The sequence below is a fragment of the Trichechus manatus genome, unplaced genomic scaffold (assembly GCF_000243295.1).
Source record: "Trichechus manatus latirostris isolate Lorelei unplaced genomic scaffold, TriManLat1.0 scaffold00125, whole genome shotgun sequence".
Taxonomy (NCBI): Eukaryota; Metazoa; Chordata; class Mammalia; order Sirenia; family Trichechidae; genus Trichechus; species Trichechus manatus.
Window position 1 is genome coordinate 449,837 of NW_004444061.1, and position 22,940 is coordinate 472,776.

Here is a 22,940-nt window from a genome sequence, read left to right on the forward strand (position 1 = left end):
GGAAAGCATGGCCCCTGGGTTCTCTATCAGCCCAGAAGTAAAAAAATTCCCGAGGCCAACTCTTCAGACAGGGATTGGACTGGACTGTGGGACATATAATGATACTCGTGAGGAGTGTATCTCTTAGCTCAAGTAGATACAAGAGATTAAACGGGTAGCTTCTGTCTGGAGGTGAGATGGGAAGGCGAGAGGGTTAGGAGGTGGTTGAATGGACATGGGGAATCAGGGGTGGAAAGAAGGAGTGTGCTGTTGCAGTATGGGGAGAGCAATTAGGGTCACATCACAGTGTATGTATAAATTTTTGTATGGGAGACTAACTTGAAATGTAAACTTCATTTAAACTACAACAATGAAAAGGGAGGGGGAATTAGAAATAACAAGAGTCATAAAGCCTCCACTGTTGAATTCCAGAGATGAAGAAAATTCCCAGTTGCAGACTAAATTAGAACTGCAGACTAACAGATTGAAATCTCTCTAATACATGAAAGTAGAATGTCTGAGACTGCAAGACTCAAGAAAGAAGAGGATGATCCAGAAAAGAAGTGGCTTAGACACTCCCTTACTTATCAAATCCTCAAATCATGGCTGTTTCACACTTGAAACAGTACTTAGTTGTGCACAGACATCTAAACTCTATAACTTCTGACAGAAATCACACAGATTACGTCCTGCTAGCATGTGGAACAAATCATAAATTCTGTTCATCTAAACCCGTCATCAGGTTACTCCTTATAAAATCATTGTGCAACCTGAATAATCTAATCCTAGGAGGGTATTTTGAGGGAAGAAGAGAAAGTAACTGTAAGTGCTAGGAACAGAGGGCATCTGGGAAAATATAACAAAGTAAAACAACTGTACATAAACATAAGTAGGAAGAATGGGTCTAGTGTGCAGAATTATAGGGCAGTATTCTAGCTTTGGAGCCCCGGTGCCTCTGTGGTTAAGCATTCGACTGCTAACTAAAAGGCTGGCAGTTCGAATACACCAGCCGCTCCTTGGAAAGCCTGTAGGGCAGTTCTTTTCTGTCCTATACAGTCGCTGTGAGTCAGAATTGACTCGGTAGTAATGTTTTTTTTTTTTAATTGTAGCTTTGCAAGGATCCGTGGTGGTGCAGTGATTAAAGCGCTCAGCTGCTAACTGAAAGATCAGTGGTTTGAACCCACCAGCTGCTCTGAGGGAGAAAGTTGTGGCAGTCTGCTTCCGTAAAGATTTACAGCCTTGAAAACCCTATGGAGCAGTTCCACTCTGTCCTATAGGGTCGCTACGAGTCAGGAGGGACTCCAGCGCCATGGGATTGGTTTTGGTTATTCTAGCTTTGCACCCATTGTCTTTAACTGACAGTGAGTGAAAGAATAAAGTGTTTCTTCTTGGAAATAAATAATATTAAAATTTGAGATGTCAAGCTGGTCGTTACAATCATTTCTAAACCACTACCAATCTAATAGCAAATAGAACAGGAAAGAAGAAGGTGGGAGGGAGAAAGGAGTAGGGAAGGAAGAAATCTTAAAATGAAATATGGTCTATTATATTTTAGGTTTTAGTAGTTAGTCTGTGACATTAAGAATTCTTTTTTTTTTTTTTGTACTAGTTTGTTTACTCTTAAGGGAAAAATAAATCTTTACAGTCATCTTAAATCAGGAACAAAAAGTTCCTGCAAAGGACCCCAGCAGTGCACTGACACTTCTTTTCTTCTAAAATTGCGCTTACTGACTCATTTCTGGAAAAGTTACTCTTAGTACTAAAGATGATCCATAACAACACAGTGTTTTATCTGGGGATTGCACAACTGAGGTTAATGAGGTTCTGCTATTTATTTTAATTTGCACAAGAATAACCATATCTTAATGGAACATTTATCTCTTAATTTTCTCTTTTAATCAGGATGGTAGGACCTCTACATCTCTATCTCTATGTAAAAAAAGAAAATGAAAAATTCAGTCAATAATCTAGATGTTTTCGAGTGTCTTATAGGGTCGCTATGAGTAAGAATCGACAGGATAGCAACGGAGGTTTTTTTTTAAATGAATAAGTTACCATGAAGATAAAATATCTGGGTAAATAACAGTTATTTGACTTTCATTCAGATTTATGAATCAAATAGATACAACCCTCCTCTCCAAACTTAGCAAGATCAATTTCCTTCATGAGAATATTAAAGGTTTACATTATTACAATCCAAAGCCAGGGCTTAATGCTTCATTGGTCTTGAATTATGACAATTCTTTATCAAAATTCTTGTACTGGAAGAGTGCTGATTTGTTCTTGGCTTTCCTACAAATCAGTTCTCAATTAAGAATCTTATATATTATTAAATCAGACATCAAAGAGCATTGATATCAATGGACTAATAGAGGGTGTTAGTCATGGGAAGTTTATTGGTGTTATTACAACTAACAAAAATAACATGGTAATATAAATGGATTGACTGCAGAGTGCCTTCTTATAACCCAAGTCAAAGGATCTAATAAATTTTTATTCATACATTTTAATTACTTAAGATATCCCTTCCTATATTCAAATTATACATCACAGCTTCTAAACTGCTCATTTGAATACATATATGAATGTAAACTGAAAGCAAATTAATAAAATATACTTTGTATGCAAGGCTCACAAAAACGCACTATTGTAAAAAAAAAAAAAAAAAAAATCTATTTCTAAGTCAATTAACAAGAAAGAGTGTCCTTATAGAAAAACTTGAAAATTGAAATAAAGTATTTCTTTGGCCAAAACATCCTTCCTTCAAATATTATCAGGTTTCTACTTGCATACCTCTTAGGGAAGTATACCTCAATCCGTTTGATATGCAAAATATTAGGAAACTCATGAATGTGCTAGAAATATCAGATTTTTTTTCCTAAGGGTTAATAATAATCCATAAAAGTTCTTGCCTTTTTTCCCTGGTGATTTAACATTAATTTGATATCATCTTAAGTAAGGTAAGCTATTGCAAATGCTGAACTTCAATATCACTTTATGATTACTTAATTTGACATACAGCTTTGAAAGTAGTGAATCAATTTGTTCCATCCAAATGAATAGATTTTAAGCAGGTTTTTTGTTAGTAGCTGACACTAGGATGAAATTCTTGTACAAAATAGTTTATCTGTCTATCCATCCATCCATCCATCCATTCATCCATCCATCTTCTTTCTATCTATCTGTCTATCCATCCTTCCATCTTCTATCTACCTACCTACCTACCTACCTATCTACCTACCTATATACCTGTATGTATGTATGAATTTGTGTACTTTAATTGGGCAGAATACCAAATGCTGTAAAATTGAAGTTAGGGGTATATAGAAAGAATCAGTCATTTTATTAGTAGAAATCTACCATTGTCTACAGTAATGAGCAGCCATTCAAGCCCGATTAAAGTGACAACACACTGACATAAAGCAGCTATTAATTCCCTCTGAATAACACATTAAAGAAAAATCGCAAATTCACATGAAACTCAGTGCCCACCAGAGACCTCATATGCTTGTTCCTCAGGCTTCAGTGAACTTTTCTGTAAGCCCAGACGCACTAACTACATACATCTGCACAGGCTATTATGTACAAAGATATGTATCAGAAAAAGTAAAAGAATCATAATTTTATTTATGAATAGGCTGTTTCCCCTCAACAGGCTTTGGCACAGTCACCTTAAACGGAAAAAACCAAAACTCTTCTGAAGGTAATTGCATAAAGTAGTTTGTGTGTGGGAAGCAACTCTTCCATTTGACCAGGTAAAGAAAATCATCTTAAAGGATGACAGAAGTATTTTCTTCTTCATGCCCAAGAAAACAGCATTTATAACTTTCCTGGGTAATTAGGAGTGCATGAATTGTATAAATATTCTTCTTGTAGAGGAAATAATTCCTTGTTTGTTTTTATGTATTTCTACACATAGTATTACTCTTCCTTCAAATCCAGTCTTAGCCTTTTTAGTTCCTAAACAACTACAAATCTGAATTAAGGTAGACAGGAAAATTTTCCCTTTGCAAATCAAAATAGCGGGAATAGAAAGGCTTTTTCTGATTTTCATCTTACTTAAGACATGTATCTTCTACTCTGATCCTTCATTTTATATTTCATATAATAAGAGATAGAAAATATGCTTTTCCAAAGAACATGCTCCAAAAAGAAAATACAAAAGCTGTAATTTCTCAGAATAAGAAAGTTCCAAAAGATCTAGTCACTTATTTGATCCTTTAGATCACAATTATTTTTTAAATAAGACCTAATCCAAATTTGCTACTCTGTCCCAGCTGCTCAGAAGGCAGGATAAATGAAAGCCCTAATATAAAATGGTTGATTTAAATCCATGAACTACACAGGATTCAACTGAAATATGTACGTTATGAATACTACATGACTCCCACAATGCATAGCTATTTTGAGCAGGTCAAAATGGAAAACCCAACAAAATCCCTACATGCAGTGACGAGTAAAACATATTCCAGGTGATCTGCTTACTCTCCCATATGTACACGGTCATCTCTTTAAAGAAGCAGCAGAAAGTTTTTTGTTTTGTATCAAAATTTATATTCTATTCACTTAATATGAAAATTTGTTTTACATGGTTTATTTTTTATTTAAAAATATTTTAAAGCAATTAACCCTTGAAAAAAACATCTTCTCTAATAATTAAGAACTGAAATGTTTTGACCATCCAAAGTCAAATGTCTGAAGCAGGTTCTGACATACTAAATAGATGTTTGGCAGACATCCATCAAGCAAACTCAACACGTATTTTATTTAACAATACTGAATGTCCACCTTAATGTGGAAGACCCAAAGAAACAGAAGATAAGGAGTATTTAATATAAAGAAAAAAGAAAGTAAAGATGACACATTCAAAAATAGCTAGAGAGTAATACAACTATGTGCATGTATGTATGTACGTATGTGTGTGTGTTAACATACATACATATGTGCATACATGTGCATATATACACATACACATAAATATAAAACAAAACACTGTTAGCATATATTTCTGCATATATGCTATGCAAATTTAGAGAAGAACTGTGGATCATAATAGGATTTTGTAGTCATCAGAGACAGCTTTCTAAATGTGAAATAATATGAAATGAGAATTGAAGTATATAGGCTATACAAAAGTAGAGAAACTAAAATCAGTGTATGACAGCCTGAAATCAGGCCAAGTACAGATTATATAGGTCCCTGAATTAAATTATACATATATTCACAAATATTTATTGGAATTGTGTTTATGTGCCAAGATTTGTTCTAGGTATTCATGATAGAGTAGTGAACAAAACGGACAAAATCCCATGCCTGCTAGTGGGAGAGATACAGACAATAAATAAAATACATAAGTAAATAACTTACATATATGATAAAAAGTGTTTTGAAAAAAATTAATTCCTTGTCTTGAGTATTAAGCAAAGGAGATTTGATTTTATAGGACACAAGAAATGAGTTAGAGAATTACAGAAAATCATATGAGAGAAACAGTGCTTAAAAAATACTCTGGAAGCAGTGTGCACAGTGCATTGGAATACAGAGAACAGAGATGAGTGATGAGGATACTTAAAATCAGGGCAGATGATAATGTGGGTGCCACAGCTCGAAGGCAATATGAGTGCTGAAGGTGGAAGGAGTCCAAGAGACACTTCATAGGAAGATCTGAGATTTTGTGACTTATTGGATATAGGCAACAAAGAGGAGGACAGTAAAATAGATCTTCAGTGCTTTATACCTAGGAACCAAGAGAATGGTGGCATCAATGTCACTTATGAAGATGTTATTAACAATAAGCCAATGAAAGAATTATTTATTTCTATTGAAACCAGAACCATTGAATCCTGAGACTGGAAGCATCTACACTCCATTTTGTGCCTGATGATCATAGGTTAGGATTTCTTCAGTCCTTGCAGTGTGTTTGAAAAGCATTTCTGCAATATTTATATATGCACTTGGAAAATGCTCACCAGTTTGCCACCAATGGTCTAGGACGGGTACTCTGAAGACCTCTTTGGACCATTCTAGGGTCTCCACATCACAGCGTTCGCCAGCCACAAACAATGTTTTGAACCTGAACATAACGGAGAATAAATTCAAATTATTCCTTGAAAACAAATCTCAATAATTTCATCAACATTTTTTAAACATTGTGGAATCTCACCACATTAATTTTGTCTGAGAATAACAGCCATATAACCCATATATCATACCATGGAATGATGAGAGGCAGTATTTGTTTTAAACCAAAGTGTACCAAAAAGCAATCAAAGCATCAGAGTGAGATATTTCAAAAGTAGAATTTACAATAGTTTCTACAGCTTCTCAATTTTGAGAAGAGCAATTGAAATTATCTTTGCAATATATGTCATATTATTAAATATTTTTATTATCTAAAAATAAAAAATGAAAACCTTTTTCCTCCTTGACATTATCTCAGCTAATTTTAGCTCTAAGTTTGACTGCTATATTTTACTTAAGGCTATACACAAAAATATACTCACAAATATCAGTTAAGGCAAAAAATGCCCATGAATATGATGACCTTGTTCCTTCTCCTAACTTTCTCTGGCAAGGATTGCTCTGATTTCAAGCACATATTTGCCCTTTTCCCAGAGCATATGTAGGAAAGATAGCTGTTTTAAAAAATAAATGTCATTGTCATTGTGGCTTTCCAGATCGAAAAGGTTCTTATAAAAAAAAGAAAAGGGTACTAAGAGATGAAGGGCAATTACCTTTAGTAGGGAGCACCATGCCACAAGATGGAAAGGGGGAAATAGGTTTGTGCTGACAGTATTGGGGATTAATTAGAAAACGGTTATTTTTCCTCTATTCTCAATGCCCCATGGCCTAGCTTTCAAAAAAGGGATGTGTATATAAAGAATCAATTCATTATCATCAAAGAAAAGAAAAACAAAGAAAAACCTGCCTAACTCATTCTAAACTTTGTGATTAAGCCATACAATTTTTTTTACCATTCCCTTAATTTACCATATCATTTCATGTAGTTCATAGAGATTCAAAGATTCCCACCTTTATGCTCTAACAGCATTCAGTTCCTATTTCTGCTATAAACATGTACCTCATTCTATAATTATTTGTTTCTTGTGGTTTACTACATTGGACTAGGAACTCCCTAAGAGATGAGAATTCATGACCTCAATACCAATCCAATCAAAATACCTGGGATTTTTAGGCATTTTAAAGTTTCTTAAGTCTCAGAAAAATAAACAGGTGGAGAGTAGGCAAAACTTAAGCCAGTTTGATTGTTCTTAAGTAAAAGAAGAAGCATGTTATCTTCTAAGAATGTGAAAATTGTGTAGAAATATTGAGGAGAGAAGAATTGTGAATGCCTATTTTTGGAAATTTTAAGCACATAACATAAAAATGAAGAGTGAAGAACAGTTACCTAGGTTTTCAGGTACTCCTTCAGTAACCTAGGAAGCTAAACTTGGATAGGCCAGTTGGTAGTACAGAAAAGAAGGAACGGCAAATCAAATACTGAAAGTGCCAACTGGGGAGTCCAGACTGGCCAAAGGGGGTAGTGAGGAATGGGGGCAAGGCAGGAATAACCAGAACGGAAGAAAATATCAGGGACAATGGTGGGATGAGAGACTAGAAGTCATAGGACAACAACAAAAAAAAAATTCAGTGAGAGTTAAGTAACTCTAGAATCTGAAGAACAAGGTATAACTGTGAAAGAGGGAAATTTCAAACTTAGAGATCTTGGAAATGTGTCTATTCTGAGGCATGGCAGCATTTAGGACAGCTGATAGAACCTAACATTGAAAGGCACTGGGGAAAATAACAGTGTGTAGATAGAAGGATCATCCTCAAGACAGTAAAAATCACTCAAGGATGGTGGCAGTCAAGAGTAGAGAGGAAATCCATGAATAGTATGCACAAGTTTCTGAAAACAGCTCTGAAGAGGAGGGAGAGAAGGCATTACAAATAGATAGTATGAACTTCAGAAGAAGATGGGCTATTTGAATGCACAGGATTATCAAGTTTTCTAATGTTATCAACCTTTAACATCCTCCTTAACTTTTATAGATAATCATGCCACCAAAAGTTTGACTTCAATAGTGTAGTACCATTAAAAATGTTTTCCTTGTAAAAACTCAATAGGAAAAAATAATAAGAGTTTATTTAACTGAAATTCTTGGATACAAAATAAACTATTGAAAACGTGTTAATTAATTCCTAAGTATAAATGAACCACTTCTAAATGATGTCTACACTTGAAGTGCTATCACTGGAAATTGTTCGTAGCTATTTACATCTATGGATGAAGCTATATATACCTAGGGTCTCAAATCTGTGTGAAACACTCATTGTTCTGTTACCTCTCAGTGTGTATTTTTTTGAAAAAAAGCATCACCATCTGCTAATATAATGATAGAGAATAAAATTATCTTATCACATTATCTTTTTTGTATTCAAAGATGCAGTTGGATCCATAAGGATTAGTTAGACCAGTACTGTCTAATTTAAATATAATGTGAACCACACATGTAATATATGTAATTTAAAAATGTTTGGTAAATGTACACCAGTGCTCGCTGTAGCACTTTTCACAATAGCCAGAAAAGTGGAAACAAATCAAATGTTAATAAACAGATGAATGTATAAACAAAATGTAGTATCTACCCACAATGGAATACTACTCAGCCATAAAGAGAAATGAAGTCCTGAGGCATGCCACAACACGGATGAACCTTGAAAACAAGGACAAATATTGTATGATCCAATTTATAGGAAATAAACAGATGTATAAAAACCAAGAATAATCAGTGGTTACGAGAGGTGAGAGAGAGGTGGGAATGGGGAATTTTTGCTTAGGGGCATTGAGTTTGTGTTAATGATGGTGGAATGACTTGAAAAATGATGGTGCAACTTGAAGAAAGTAATCACGCTTACTGACTTGTACATGTAGAAATTGTTTAGATGGCATATATTTTGTCAGGCATATTTTCACCACAATAAAATTAAAAAAAAATTTTTTCTAGTGTACATAGTAATATAAGAAAAAAGAAGTTAAATTACTTTTAATAATATATTTTGTTAAACCAAATATACCCAAAATATTATCATTTTAACGTGCAATCAGTATAAAATTGTTAGTGAGAATTTTTTACATTCTTTTTTTTCAAACTATAGTAATTAGGACACGCCACGTTTCAAGTGCTCAACAGCCACATCTGGCTAGTGATTAGCATACTGGGCAACGCTGAGGCAGAAGATGACTTGCAAAAGGAACAGCAGAATTCTTACACTGGTCTGGATGAAGAAAAATTTTAATTTATTACTGAATACACAATTCCTCCTCAAAACATTACGTCAATAATTTCTTTAATTTGGGTCAGTGTATGTTCATGTGTGGGCATGCTGATGCCCTTGCATGCAGCTAAGAAATTTTATTATTTAATTTTTCTGTAAGTAGTGGCTACACACCAACCCCAAAGCCAAAGAAGAAGAAATTGAAGATTTTTTCCAACTTTTGTAGTTTGAAATTCATCAAGCATGCAATCAAGATGCATTAATAATTACTGGTGATTACTGGTAAATGTGAAAGTGGGAAACAAAGAATAATCAGTAGTAGAAAAATATGGCCTTGGTGATAGAAATGATGCCGGAGATCTCATGATAGAATTTTGAAAGACCAGCAACATATTCATTGCAAATGCCTTTTTCAACAATATGAATAGCAACTATACACGTGGACCTTGCCAGATGGAATACACATTGACTACATCTGTGGAAGAGGTCATGAAGAAGCTCAATATCATAAGTCAGAACAAGGCCAGGGAATGACTGCGGAACAATCAATTGCTCATATGCAAGCTCAAGTTTAAGCTGAAGAAAATTAAAACAAGTCCATGAAAGCCAAAGCATGATCTTGAGTATATCCCACCTAAATTTAGAGATTATCTTAAGAATAGATTTGAAAGATTGAAAAATAATGACTGAAGAGCAGATGAGTTGTGGGATGACATCAGGGACATCATATATGAAGAAAGAAAAAGGTTATCAAAAACACAGGAAAGAAAGGAAAAACAAAAATGGATGTCAAAAGAGACTCTGAAAGTTGCTCTTGAACATAAAATAACTAATGCAACCTCAAGAACTGATAAAGTAAAAGAGCTGAACAGAAGATTTCAAAGGGTGACTTGAGAAGACAAACTGAAGTATTATAATGAAATGTACAAAGACCTGGAGTTAGAAAACCGAAAGGGAAGAACACGCTTGGCATTTTTCAAGCTGAAAGAACTGAAGAAAAAATTCAAGTCTCGAGATGCAATATTAAACGATTCTATGGGCGAAATATTCAAGGACTTAGGAAGCATCAAAAGACAATGGAAGGAATACACAGAGTCACTGTACCAAAAAGAATTGGTCCACGATCAACAATTTCAGGAGGGAACAGATGATCAAGAACCAACGGTACTGAAGGAAGAAGTTCTGCACTGAAGGCACTGGCGAAAAACAAGGCTTCAGGAATTGACGAAATACCAACTGAGATGTTTCAACAAAGGGATGCAAGGCTGGAAGCGCTCACTCATTTATGCCAACAAATTTGGAAGACAGCTATGTGGCAGATGATACAACCGTGCTTGCTGAGAGTGAACAGGACGTAAAGTACTTACTGATGAAGATCAAATTTCCCCGATAACAATTTTTGCTAGGTTTGAGCCCATTGTTGCAGCCAATGTGTCAATACATCTGGTTGAGGGTCTTCCACTTTTTCGCTGATCCTCTACTTTACCAAGCATGATGTCATTCTCCAGGGACTGGTCCCTCCTGATAACATAACTGAAGTACATGACAGGAAGTCTTGCAATCCTTACCTCTAAGGAACATTCTTGGTATACTTCTGCCAAAGCAGATTTGTTAATTCTTCTGGCAGTCCATGGTATATTCAATATTCTTCACCAACAACGTAATTCAAATGCTTCAATTCTTCTTAGGTCTTCCTGATTCATTGTCCAGCTTTCACATGCATATGAGGCGACTGAAAACACCATGACTTGGGTCAGGCGCACCTTGGTCTTCAAAGTGACATCTTTGTTTTTTTAACACTTTAAATAAGTCTTTTGCAGCAGATTTGCTCAAGGCAGTTATCCTTTGATTTCCTGACTGCTGCTTCCATGGGCACTGATCATAGATCCAAGTATAATGAAATCCTTGACAACTTCAATCTTTCATCTGTTTATCATGATGTTGCTTATTGGTCCAGTTGTGAGGATTTCTGTTTTCTTTATGTTGAGGTATAATCCATACTGAAGGCTGTGGTCTTTGATCTTCATCAGTAAGTGCTTCAAGTCCTCTTCGCTTTCAGCAAGCAAGATTATCTGCATATCACAGGTTGTTCATAAGTCTCCCTCTAATACTGATGCCATGTTCTTCTTCATATGGTCCAGCTACTCCTCCTATTTGCTTAGCATACACTTTGAATAAGTCTGGTGAAAGGATACAACCCTGACACACACCTTTCCTGATTTTAAACCATGTGGTATCCCCCTGTTCTGTTCAAGCAACGCCTCTTGGTCTATGTATAGGTTCCCTATGTGCAATATTAAGTGTTCTGGAATTCCCATTCTTCACAAAGTTATCCATAATTTGTTATTATCCACACAGTCAAATCCCTTTGCATAGTCAATAAAACACAAGTAAACATCTTTCTGGTATTCTCTGCTTTCAGCCAAGATCCATCTGACATCAGCAATGATTTCCCTGGTTACACGTCCTCTTCTGAATCTGGCATGAATTTCTGGCTGTTCTCTGTCAATGTACTGCTGCAGTGGCCTTTGAATGATCTTCAGCAAAATTTTACTTGCTCATGATATTAGCGATATTGTTCAATAATTTCCACATTCTGTTGGATAACCTTTCTTTGGAATGGGCACAAATATGGATCTCTTCCAGTCAGTGGGCCAGACTGATGTCTTTCAAATTTCTTGGCATAGACAAGTGAACGCTTGCAGCATTGCATCCCTTTGTTGAAACTTATCAACTGGTAATCCTTCAGCTCCTGAAGCCTTGTTTTTTGCCAATGCCTTCAGTACAGCTTGGACTTTCTCCTTCAATACCATCGGTTCTTGATCACATACTACCCCCTGACATGGTTGAATTGGAACAATTTCTTTTCATACAGTGAATTTGTGTATTTCTTCCATCTTCTTTTTATCCTTCCTGTGTCATTAAATATTTTGCCCGTTTGTTTGTTGTTAGTTACCATCGAGTCAGTTCTGTCTCATAGCGACTCTATGTACAACAGAACAAAACACTGCCCAGTCCTGTGCCACCCTCACAATCATTCTTGTGCTTGAGCCCATTGTTGCAGCCACTGTGTTAGTCCATCTCCTTGAGGGTCTTCCTCTTCTCAGCTGACCCTCTACTTTACCAAGCATGATGTCCTACTCCAAGGACTGAACCCTCCTTATAACACATCCAAATTATGTGTCTTAGTCATCTAGTGCTGCTATAACAGAAATACCACAAGTGGGTGATTTTAACAAAGAGAAGTTTATTTCCTCACAGTTAAAGTAGGCTAAAAATCCAAATTCAGGGTGTCAGCTCCAGGGGAAGGCTTTCTCTCTCTGCCTTCTCATCAGTGTTCCCCCAGACTAGGAGTTCTCGGCGCAGGAACCTCAGGTCCAAAGGACACACTCTGCTCCTGTCACTGCTTTCTTGATGGTATAAGGTCCCCCATTCTCTGCTTGCTTCCCTTTCATTTTATCTCTTGTAAGGTAAAAGGTGGTGCAGGCCACACCCTAGGGAAACTCCCTTTACATTGGATCAGGGATGTGACCTGGGTAAGGGTGGTGTTACAATCCCACCCTAATCCTCTTTAACATAAAATTACAATCACAAAATGGAGGCCGACCACACAATTCTGGGAATCATGGCCCAGTCAAATTGATACACACATTTTTTAGGGGACATAATTAAACCATGACAGTATATGAGACGAAGTCTCACCATCCTTGCTTCTAAGAAGCATTCTGGCTGTACTTCTACAACAGATTTGTTCTTTCTTTTGGCAGTTCATGGTATAGTCAATATCCTTCTCCATTTTGCCCATAGAATCCTTCAATGTTACAACTGGAGGCTTGGATTTTTTTCTTCATTTCTTTCTGCTTGAGAAATGCCAAGTGTGTTCTTCCCTTTTGGTTTTCTAATTTCAGGTCTTTGCACAGTTCATTATAATACTTTACTTTGTCTTTTCAAGCTGCTCTTTGAAATCTGTTCAGCTCCTTTACTTCATCATTTTTTTCCATTCACTAGCTATTTTATGTTCAAGAGCAAGTTTCAAAGTCTCTTCTGACAATCACTTTGGTCTTTTTTTTCTTTTTAATAACCTTTTGTTTTCTTCATGTATGGTGTCCTTGATGTCATCCCACAACTTGTCCGGTCTTCAGTCATTAGCGTTCAATGCATCAAATCTATTCTTGAGATGGTCTCTAAATTCAGGTGGGATATACTCAAGGTCGTACTTTGGCTCTCGTGGACTTGTTCTAATTTTCTTCAGCTTCAACTTGAACTTACACACGAGCAATTGATAGTCTGTTCACAGTTGTCCCCTGGGCTTGTTCTGACTGATAATACTGAACTTCTGCATGTTCTATTTCCACAGATGTAGTCGATTTGATTCCTGTGTATTCCATCTGGCCAGGTCCACATGTATAGTCATCGTTTATGTTCTTGAAAAAGTTATTTCCAATGAAGAAGTCATTGGTCTTGCAAAATTCTACCATGTGATCTCTGGCATCATGACCGCCACCAAGGCCATATTTTTCAAATACTGATCCTTCTTTGTTTCCAACTTTCCCATTCCAATCACCAGGAATTATCAATATACCTTCATTGCATGTTTGATCAATTTCAGACTGCAGAAGTTGGTAAAAAATCTTCAGTTTCCTCATCTTTGGCATTAGTGGTTGGTGTATAAATTTGAATAGCAGTTGTATTACCTAGTCATTCTTGTAGGCGTATGGATATTATCCTATCGCTGACAGTGTTGTACTTCAGGATAGACCTTGAAATGTTCTTTTAGATGATGAATGCAACACTATTCCTCTTCAATCTGTCATTCTTGGCATAGTAGACCATATGATTGTCAGATTCAAAATGGCCAATATCAGTCCATTTCAGCTCACTAATGCCTAGGATACTGATGTTTATGCATTCCATTTCATTTTTGACAACTTTCAATTTTCCTAGATTAATAATTTGTAAATTCCACATTCCGATTATTAATATCTGCAGCTATTTCTTCTCATTTTGAGCTGTGTCACATCAGCAAATGATGGTCCCAAAAGCTTTACTCCATTCAAGTCATTAAGGTCAATTCTACTTTGAGAAGGCAGCTCTTCCCCAGTCGTATTTTGAGTGCCTTCCAACCTGAGGTGCTCATCTTCTGGCACTGTATCAGACAATGTTCCAATGATATTCATAAGGTTTCACTGGCCATTTTTTTTTAGAAGTAGATCATGGGTCCTTCTTCCTAGCCTATTTTTTTCTTGAAGCTGCACTGAAACATGTCCACCAGGTGATCCTGCTAGTATTTGGAAAACTGGTGGCATAGCTTCCAGCATCACAGCAGCAAACAAGCCTCCACAGTACAACAAACTGACAGATGAGTGGTGGCTAAAAACTATACACTTAACTTTAACAGAACAATTAATGTATAGTCTAGAAAATATGTATTTATTTTTCTATTAAAATTCCTCAGAAAAACTGCCCAAAAGTTATTCTTATTTTCTTCAATTACAGACTGCAAATTTTTTAATATTAATGAACTAAACAAAAACATATGCAAGATTTAGCAATAAGACATGACTAATGATATTATTTAAAATCGTATAATAAACACTTTAATAAAATAGCTAACTCTGGTTCCGCATGGTAAAATATGCCTTATGATTTGATGTATTTATAACCATGATGATTACTTGGAAACCCTGGAGGCGTAGTGGTTAAGAGCTATGCCTGCTAACCAAAAGGTGAGCAATTTGAAACCACCAGGCTCTCCTTGAAAACCCTATGGGGCAGTTCTACTCTGTTCTATAGGGTCGCTATGAATCGGAATCGACTCGATGGCAATGGGTTTGGTTTTGGGTTTGGTTTTGATGATTACTTAAAATAAATCTCAGTATAAATCTATAATTTAAAGATATGTTAGGCATGATTTGGCTTTCTCTTATTTTTTAATGAAGTTTAGTACATTGCAAATAAAGAGAAGTAACATTTTTAACAGTTAGTTTTCTCATTAATAACCCTGTCATTATTTTATTAAACAAAAGGAAAAATGTTACATGCCAAAAAATTCAAAAATATCTATTTGTTTGAAAATATATTTTATAGAAGTTACAATTAGCCATTTTTGTGTTATAATTTGGGTTTTCTAGAGGGGATTTTTACCTAAGTTAATTACCTATGTCCTGGACTTGGACTGCAAAACATGCTAACAACTACTGATATGTGGCTATTCAAATTTAAAGTGGTTAAAATTTAAAAAGTTAAAAATCCAGTTTCTCAGTAGCACTATTTCCAGGTCAAAAGTTCAGTAGTCACACGTGGCTAGTAGCTACCATATTGTAGAGCTCAGTTCTATTAGAAAATGTTGTCCTAAATATTATTGTTTTCATTAGTTGCCAAGTAGTATATGACTTGTGGCAACCCCACGTATGACCAAATGAAATGTTGCCCAGTCCTGTCCTGACTTTAGAATCACAGGTATGCTGGAGTCCATTGTTGCAGCCACTGTGCATTTTGAGTATCTTCCAACCTTGGGGGCTCACCTTAAAGCACTACATCAGACAATACTCTGTTGTGATCCACAAGGGTTTCATTGGCTAATATTTGGAAGTAGATCACCAGGCCTTTCTTCCTAGTCTGTCTTAGTTTAGAAGCTGTGTTGAAACCTGTCCACCATAGGCGACCCTGTTGGTATTTGAAATACCTGTAGCAGCTTCCAGCATCCTAGCAACATGTAAGCCACCACAGTACAGTAAACAGACAGACAGGATGTAGAGACTATTAGTAAGACTAATTAAATATATGCATAATGTTCTGATGACAGTAACATATGGAAAGGCTAATCTGGTCCCAAATCCGTAAAACTAAAAGCATAAACAAAATGATGATATACAATATCCAGAGTAGAAAAAATAGGGGAGGGGTGGTGATTAATAGGAACAATACCTATACATCTTTCCCAAATTTTATACAAAATTGGAAACAACTCAAGACTCAAATGAAGCCGATAATTAAGCAAAAGAGAAACAGAAAAATATTAATGTTGGCAAATCAATTTTAATCCAAAATAGAAAGTAGACTGCATGAAAATGGATAAAAAGTTGCAAAAAAATTCTGATGAAAAATTTTCAGATAATAAAGTAGGAGCAGAAAAAAATTAAAATTAATATATCTTTCAAGTTTCATAAACTACCAAACAAGCAAAAATTACTCTTCACTTGTGCCAACAGTTTTTAAATAAAAATAGATTATTTCAGTGACACCTCATCAACTTGCAGTTCACATGAAAGATCATCTTTCTTTTGCCAGCAATGCTCCTGTGGTTATAACCACCTTTATTTCATTCTACTGTCTTTTACTCGCTCCCCACTAGCATTCATTTTTTAAATGTAAAGAAACTAGTGTTACTATTCCACATGTATTTACTACTCTATCAACGGCAGATTAGCTTTTTGCCAAAAAATCTCAACTGTCATGTAAAACCCGAAAAACTTGAATATATATCACCTTTTGAAGGCAGCAGAGAGCTAACAAGGCAATGAGTAGTTAAGGTTCTAAGATTCCAAAGAGAAAAATGTACAGAGAAGTAAGCCTGACATTGACTTGCTGCTACTTCCCCTCGGGACATTTGCCAATTGGCAAACAGTGGTTGAAAAGCTGGGAAGTTGAGGAAAAAGTATATGGCTGTGAGGCGCAAAAATTGAAAAGTAATTCCAGAAGTCATATTAAAGAGTTTGACTCCCACAATAGAAAAGGGTATTGTAAAACACTCAGACTTTCAGCTGTGTCATCTGAAGAGGTGTAACCTAATAATAGAGGTAAACAGGAAAGAAACCAATTCTAAAGCCTAGCTTCAAATCAGCTAAATCCCAAATTAGATCAAAGTGATCTTCCCCTATGCTCACTACCTGACAAAATAAGAATAAATTATTCTGGGGAGAATTTAACAACATCCAGACTCTCAAAGTATCTATATGATATTCATACACAATTATATATCGGGAAGACAAGGCCATGTAACCAAAAACAAGAAGGAAAAAAAAAAGCGAGACACTAGAAAAAAATCACACAGAAAATCAGATATTCTTGTTATCAGACGTAGACTTTAAAATGACTGTGATAAATATGTTCAAGAAAAACATGAAGAATCTTAGCAGAGAACTAGAAATTATTACAAAGACCGAAATAAAAATCTTTGAACTAAGGAAAAAAAACTTAAAAATTCAATGCAAGGTTACATACATTTGAAGAAAAGATTTGAAAACCAGACTATAGGTTAGAAGAAAATAATCAAACTGAAATTCAAATGATAAAAGGAGAAAACATAACAGAGAACAAAAGTGATATAGGTGACATGGTAAAAAATAATGGTAATAACATATGGCTGTTACAGTGGCAAAGCTGAAGAAGCAAGAATAAGGTGGAAGTGATATTTAGAAATATAATTTTTCAAAAACTATTAAAGGCATCAAGGCACAAATTTAAGAAGCAGCATGAACCACAAGAAATTAAATCCATAATTTAAAACCTTCCCACAATGATAACCCCAAGCCCAGAGATGGATTCATCTATGAATACTTTAAAACATTTTTTTTTAATAAGATCAATCATACACAAACTTTTCCAGATAATACTGGGGGATGGGGGACAATCGCCAGCTCATTTTGAGTCCATAATAACCTTGAAACCAAAACCTAAAATAGTACAAGGAAGGATAACTAGAAGTCAATGTCAGTCATGAATATAAGTTGAAAACTCAAGAAAACAGAGGAGCTATATAACTTTATTAAGGTTATGAAAACTAGTAAATGGGGGATTTCAATCCAGTAAGTCTAACTCCAGAGTGAGAATTTATCTACTATACCACACTGCCTAGTCCCATTTTTTCACAAGAGTAACTTTGTAATCCTAGGCATGTCATTTCATTTCTATGTGACAAAGTTTTCTCATCTGTAAAATAAAAGAATTATACTAGATGATTTCTAAACTATTTGTCAGACTGTAGTGCTCTAACGTACTACCTTAAAAGGAGTTCAGAGTTCTGTTTAGCTACCTATTTCAGAGTGTTCTCTTAAATTTGTTTTGAAAACTGAAGTATTTAGCAAATATCCAATGTTATCCTAAAACAATTTTTAATGAGGTGTGTAATTAACACATTTTGAAAAGCTTCATCATCTGAAATGTTCTACAAGAGAAGTATAGAGACGCAAACTCTGCAACTCTGCAACTGTAATATCTAGTGAATTTCAACTCGGTAAATCAACGCAAAATATCTTACACATGAATTTAAAGGTTTTGGTGTATGAGAAAACCTGAATTCTGGTCTATATTCTGTCTTTCACCAATGTACAATCTTGATAGTCACTTAAATTTTTTGGATCTGAGTTTCCTTGTTTGGAGTCATGGTGACACAGCGGTTAAGAGTTTGGTTGCTGTACTTCCGGGCAACATGGTGCTATAGACAGAAGCACCACGCCGTCCCTCCACAGCAAAGATCCGAAAAACTAAGCAAAACAGAGACACACGTCAATCCTGAAACCATAAGCATCAAATGAAGAGATAAAGAACTCAGTCAAGGAGAGGCGGGGCCAAGATGGCAGAGCAGTCAGACGGCTTCTACGTCCCTCTTACAAAAAAGACCCAGAAAACAAGTGACTTGATTGAATATAAATATCTAGGAGCCCTGAACAAGGCAAAGTTGAGGAATTGGACTGAGTGGCAGGGGGAGGGAGAGACAATTTGGAAGCAGTGAGGAGTTGCCTGACCTGACCCAGCGGCCTGACCTGACCCAGCGGCAACCGCAGCCCATCAACCTGCATTGGCTCGGGTTGTGCAGAGAGGCGGGCATACAGCTCCACTCACTTGCTCGGGAGGCAGGTTCCACATTGAGAGAGGTCTGACAGCAGAGATTCTGCTTGGACACTCTGAACCAGTGAAAAGCAGCACCCAAGTGGCTAAAGATAAGTAGGTGCGTGTGGCCTTTCGTGGGGATTAAAAAAAAAAAAAAAACATTTCGGAAATACCACCCTCCCAATTATCTCCTCCCTCCTCACTCTGCACTGCGTCCCGCCGGCTTCAGTGATCTCTGAGTCCCCGGGGTCAGAAATAGACCCCATAAGGTGCCCCAAACCATTCTCCTGGCCTTGGAGAGGGAATAAATTAACAAACAGGCAAAAAACAAGCTACCGGCTCCCCTAAGCCAGAAACTCAGGGTTGACACAGCTTCTTTGCCTAGAAATAGGCATAAGGGGTCCACAAACTTTGAGTGCCATCTATCCCTGTATAGACTGGTATGGACTCATCTCAACAGCGTAAGCCCTCACTACCACAGTAAAACAGGGTAAACACCTGAAGTCTAACTTCAACTATTTCAGCTTGGAAGTGGCAGATTGGTCACACTTGACACTGTTCTGCCCTTTAAGCAGGCGCTTTACCTGTCCGCATCAGGAGCTTGAGGACTGGTGGCCCCAACCACATCACCAAGCCACCTGCTACAGGGGTACAAGAATAAGTGGTGCCCCCCAGTCCTTACAGCCAACAGAATAGGGTGTTCAGAGTCCGGCTGCAAAACTCACCTACTGACATGCTCTAGGGAACAGGGACACACTTTCCTTTCATACACTCAGGGGCAGCCACCAGCCACCAGCCCCCTGCCTTGCTCAGTGCGTGACCTCCTACTGCAGCCAGATACCTGTGCCTACACTGATCACCCATGCCTCTCGAAGACTGTAGGGGAGAGCCTACACCACATACATGGTGACCGACTGCCTGGACACCTGAGTTGAATCCATACAGGAAAATTTAACGGACTCCTGGGCACACATACTTACAGACCTGACTAGCTGGTGACAGGACGTTAGAGCTTCAAAGGCACCAATAATCAAACTAGTGCACACAAGAAACCTATTTAGGCATATCAAAACAAAACAAAACAAGAAGATAGGACACACTAAACAAATATAAAATAAAATTATAATAACTTATTGATGGCTTGGAGACAAAAGTCAATATCAAATCACATAAAGAGGCAGTCCATGATGGCTTCAGCAAACTCCCAAAATAAAGAATCAATAAATTTTACAGAGGAAGAGAATTTCATGGAATTACCAGAGGCAGAATACAAAAGATTAATATACAGAACTCTTCAAGAAATTAGGAAGGAAATTCGTCAAAACAAACAGACACCCAAAGAACACACAAACAAAGCAGTAGTGGAAGTTAAAACGTTATTCAAGATCATAATGACAAATTTAATAGGCTGCAAGAATCCATAGAGAGACCGCAATCAGAAATCCAGAAGATTAACAATAAAATTTCAGAATTAGACAACTCAATAGAAAGTCACAGGAGCAGAACTGAGGCAGTAGGAGTGAGAATTAGTGACACTGAAGATAAAGCACTTGACACCAACTTATTTGAGGAAAAATCAGATAAAAGAATTGAAAAGAATGAAGAAATTATAAGAGTTATGTGGGACTCTATCAAGAGAAATAACCTATGAGTGACTGGAGTACCAGAACAGGGGCTATAACAGAAAATACAGAGAGAATTGTTGAAGATTTGTTCACAGAAAACTTCCCTGATATCATAAAAGATGAGAAGATATCTACTCAAGATGCTCATCAAACCCCACATAGGGTACAACCCAAAAGAAAGTCACCAAGACATATTATAATCAAACTTGTCAAAATCAAAGATAAAGAGAGAATTTTAAGAGCAGCTAAGGATAAAAGAAAAGTCATCTACAAAGCAGAGTCAGTTAGAATAAGCTCAGACTACTCAGCAGAAACCAGGCAGGCAAGAAGGCAACGGGATGACATATATAAAGACTTAAAGGAAAAAAACTGCCAGACAAGAACTATATATCCAGCAAAACTGTCTCTCAAATATGATGACAAAAATACGGCATTTCCAGATAAACAGAAATTTAGGGAATTTGCAAAAACCAAACCAAAATAACAAGAAATACTGAAGGGAGTCCTCTGGTTAGAAAATCAGTAACATCAGATAACAATGCAAGACTAGAACACAGGACAGAGCAACCAGATACCGACTCAGATAGGGAAGTCACATTAATATATCAAAGTTAAAACACTGAAAATAGGGAAACAGAGATATCAATATGAAAAAAAATGACAACATTAAAACAAAAAAGAGGGACTTAAAAAAAGTAGACAAAGATTTTTCATATGAAGGGAAAGTCATGGTGATATAAAGAATTAAAAGACTGGTATAAACTTAGAAAAATAGGGGTATATATTAAGGTAACCACAAAGGAAACTAAGAATCATACAATTCAAAATAAAAAACTAGAAAAATATAAAGACTCAGAAAACACAAAATCAACAACAATGAAAAAGATGAAAAGAAAATAAAGAAAAATGACTCAACACAGAAACTCAAGGGAAACAAACAAACTGTGAACAACACACCAAAAAAGATATCAAAATGACAGCACTAAACTTGTACCTGTCTATAATTACACTGAATGTAAATGGACTAAATGCTCCAATAATCAGACAAAGAGTGGCAGATTGGATAAAAAAACACAATCCGTCTATATGCTGCCTACAAGATATACCCCTTAGACTTAAAGACACAAACAAGCTAAAATTCAGACAATGAAAAAAATATATATATAGCAAACAAGACTAAAAAAAGACCAGGAGTGGAAATATTAACCTCTGACAAAACAGACTTTAAAGTAAAATTCACCACAAAGGATAAGGAAGGACACTATATAATGATTAAAGGGTCAATACACCAGGAGGACATAACTATGCTAAATATTTACACACCCAATGACAGAGCTCCAAAATACATCAAACAAACTCTAACAGCACTGAAAAGAGAGACAGACACCTCCACAATAGTAGTAGGAGACTTCAACACACCACTTTTGGTGAAGGCCAGAATATCCAGAAAGAAGTTAAACAAAGACATGGAAGAGCTAACTGTTACAATCAACCAACTTGATCTCATTGACACACACCGAATACTCCACCCAACAGCAGCCAAGTATACATTCTTTTCCAACACACATGGAACATTCCCCAGAATAGACCACATATTAGCCCAAGAAACAAGCCTTAACATAATCCAAAACACTGAAAAATTACAAAGCATCTTTTCTGACCATAAAGCCATAAAAGTAGAAATCAACAACACAAGGAGCAAGGAAAAATTCAAACACATGGAAACTGAAGAACATCTTGCTCAAAAACTACTGGTTTATAGAAGAAATTAAGGATAGAATAAAGAAATTCATATAATCAAATGAGAATGAAAACACATCCTACTAGAACATTTGGGACACAGCAAAAGCAGTGCTCAAAAGTCAGTTTACAGCCAAATTCCACCATATAACTAAGGGCATTTATACAAAGCCAACAGCCAACATCATCCTAAATGAAGAGACTTTGAAAGCATTCCCCATGGGAACAGGAACCAGACAAGGATGCCCTCTATCACCACTCTTATTTAACACTGTGCTGGAGGTCCTAGACACAGAAATTAGGCTAGAAAAAGAAACAAAGGGCACCCGAATTGGTAGGGAAGAAGTCAAAATTTCTCTATTTGCAGATGATATGATCTTATACACAGAAAACCCTAAAGAATCCACAAGAAAACTACTGGAACTAATAAAAGATTTCAGCAAAGCTTCAGGATACAAGATAAACATACAAAAATCAGTTGGATTC

At 36.3% G+C, this 22,940-nt stretch overlaps 1 protein-coding gene across 1 annotated transcript in view; it reads right to left on the reverse strand.

The window, feature by feature from the left end:
* The window catches only part of ACSS3 (acyl-CoA synthetase short chain family member 3), a 215,654-nt gene that overhangs the window by 48,235 nt on the left and 144,479 nt on the right, over positions 1-22,940 (reverse strand). Inside the window, exon 8 of the mRNA XM_004384637.1 lies at positions 5,949-6,052. Coding sequence (XP_004384694.1) covers positions 5,949-6,052 — 104 coding nt within the window. The remainder of the gene's footprint in view (positions 1-5,948; positions 6,053-22,940) is intronic.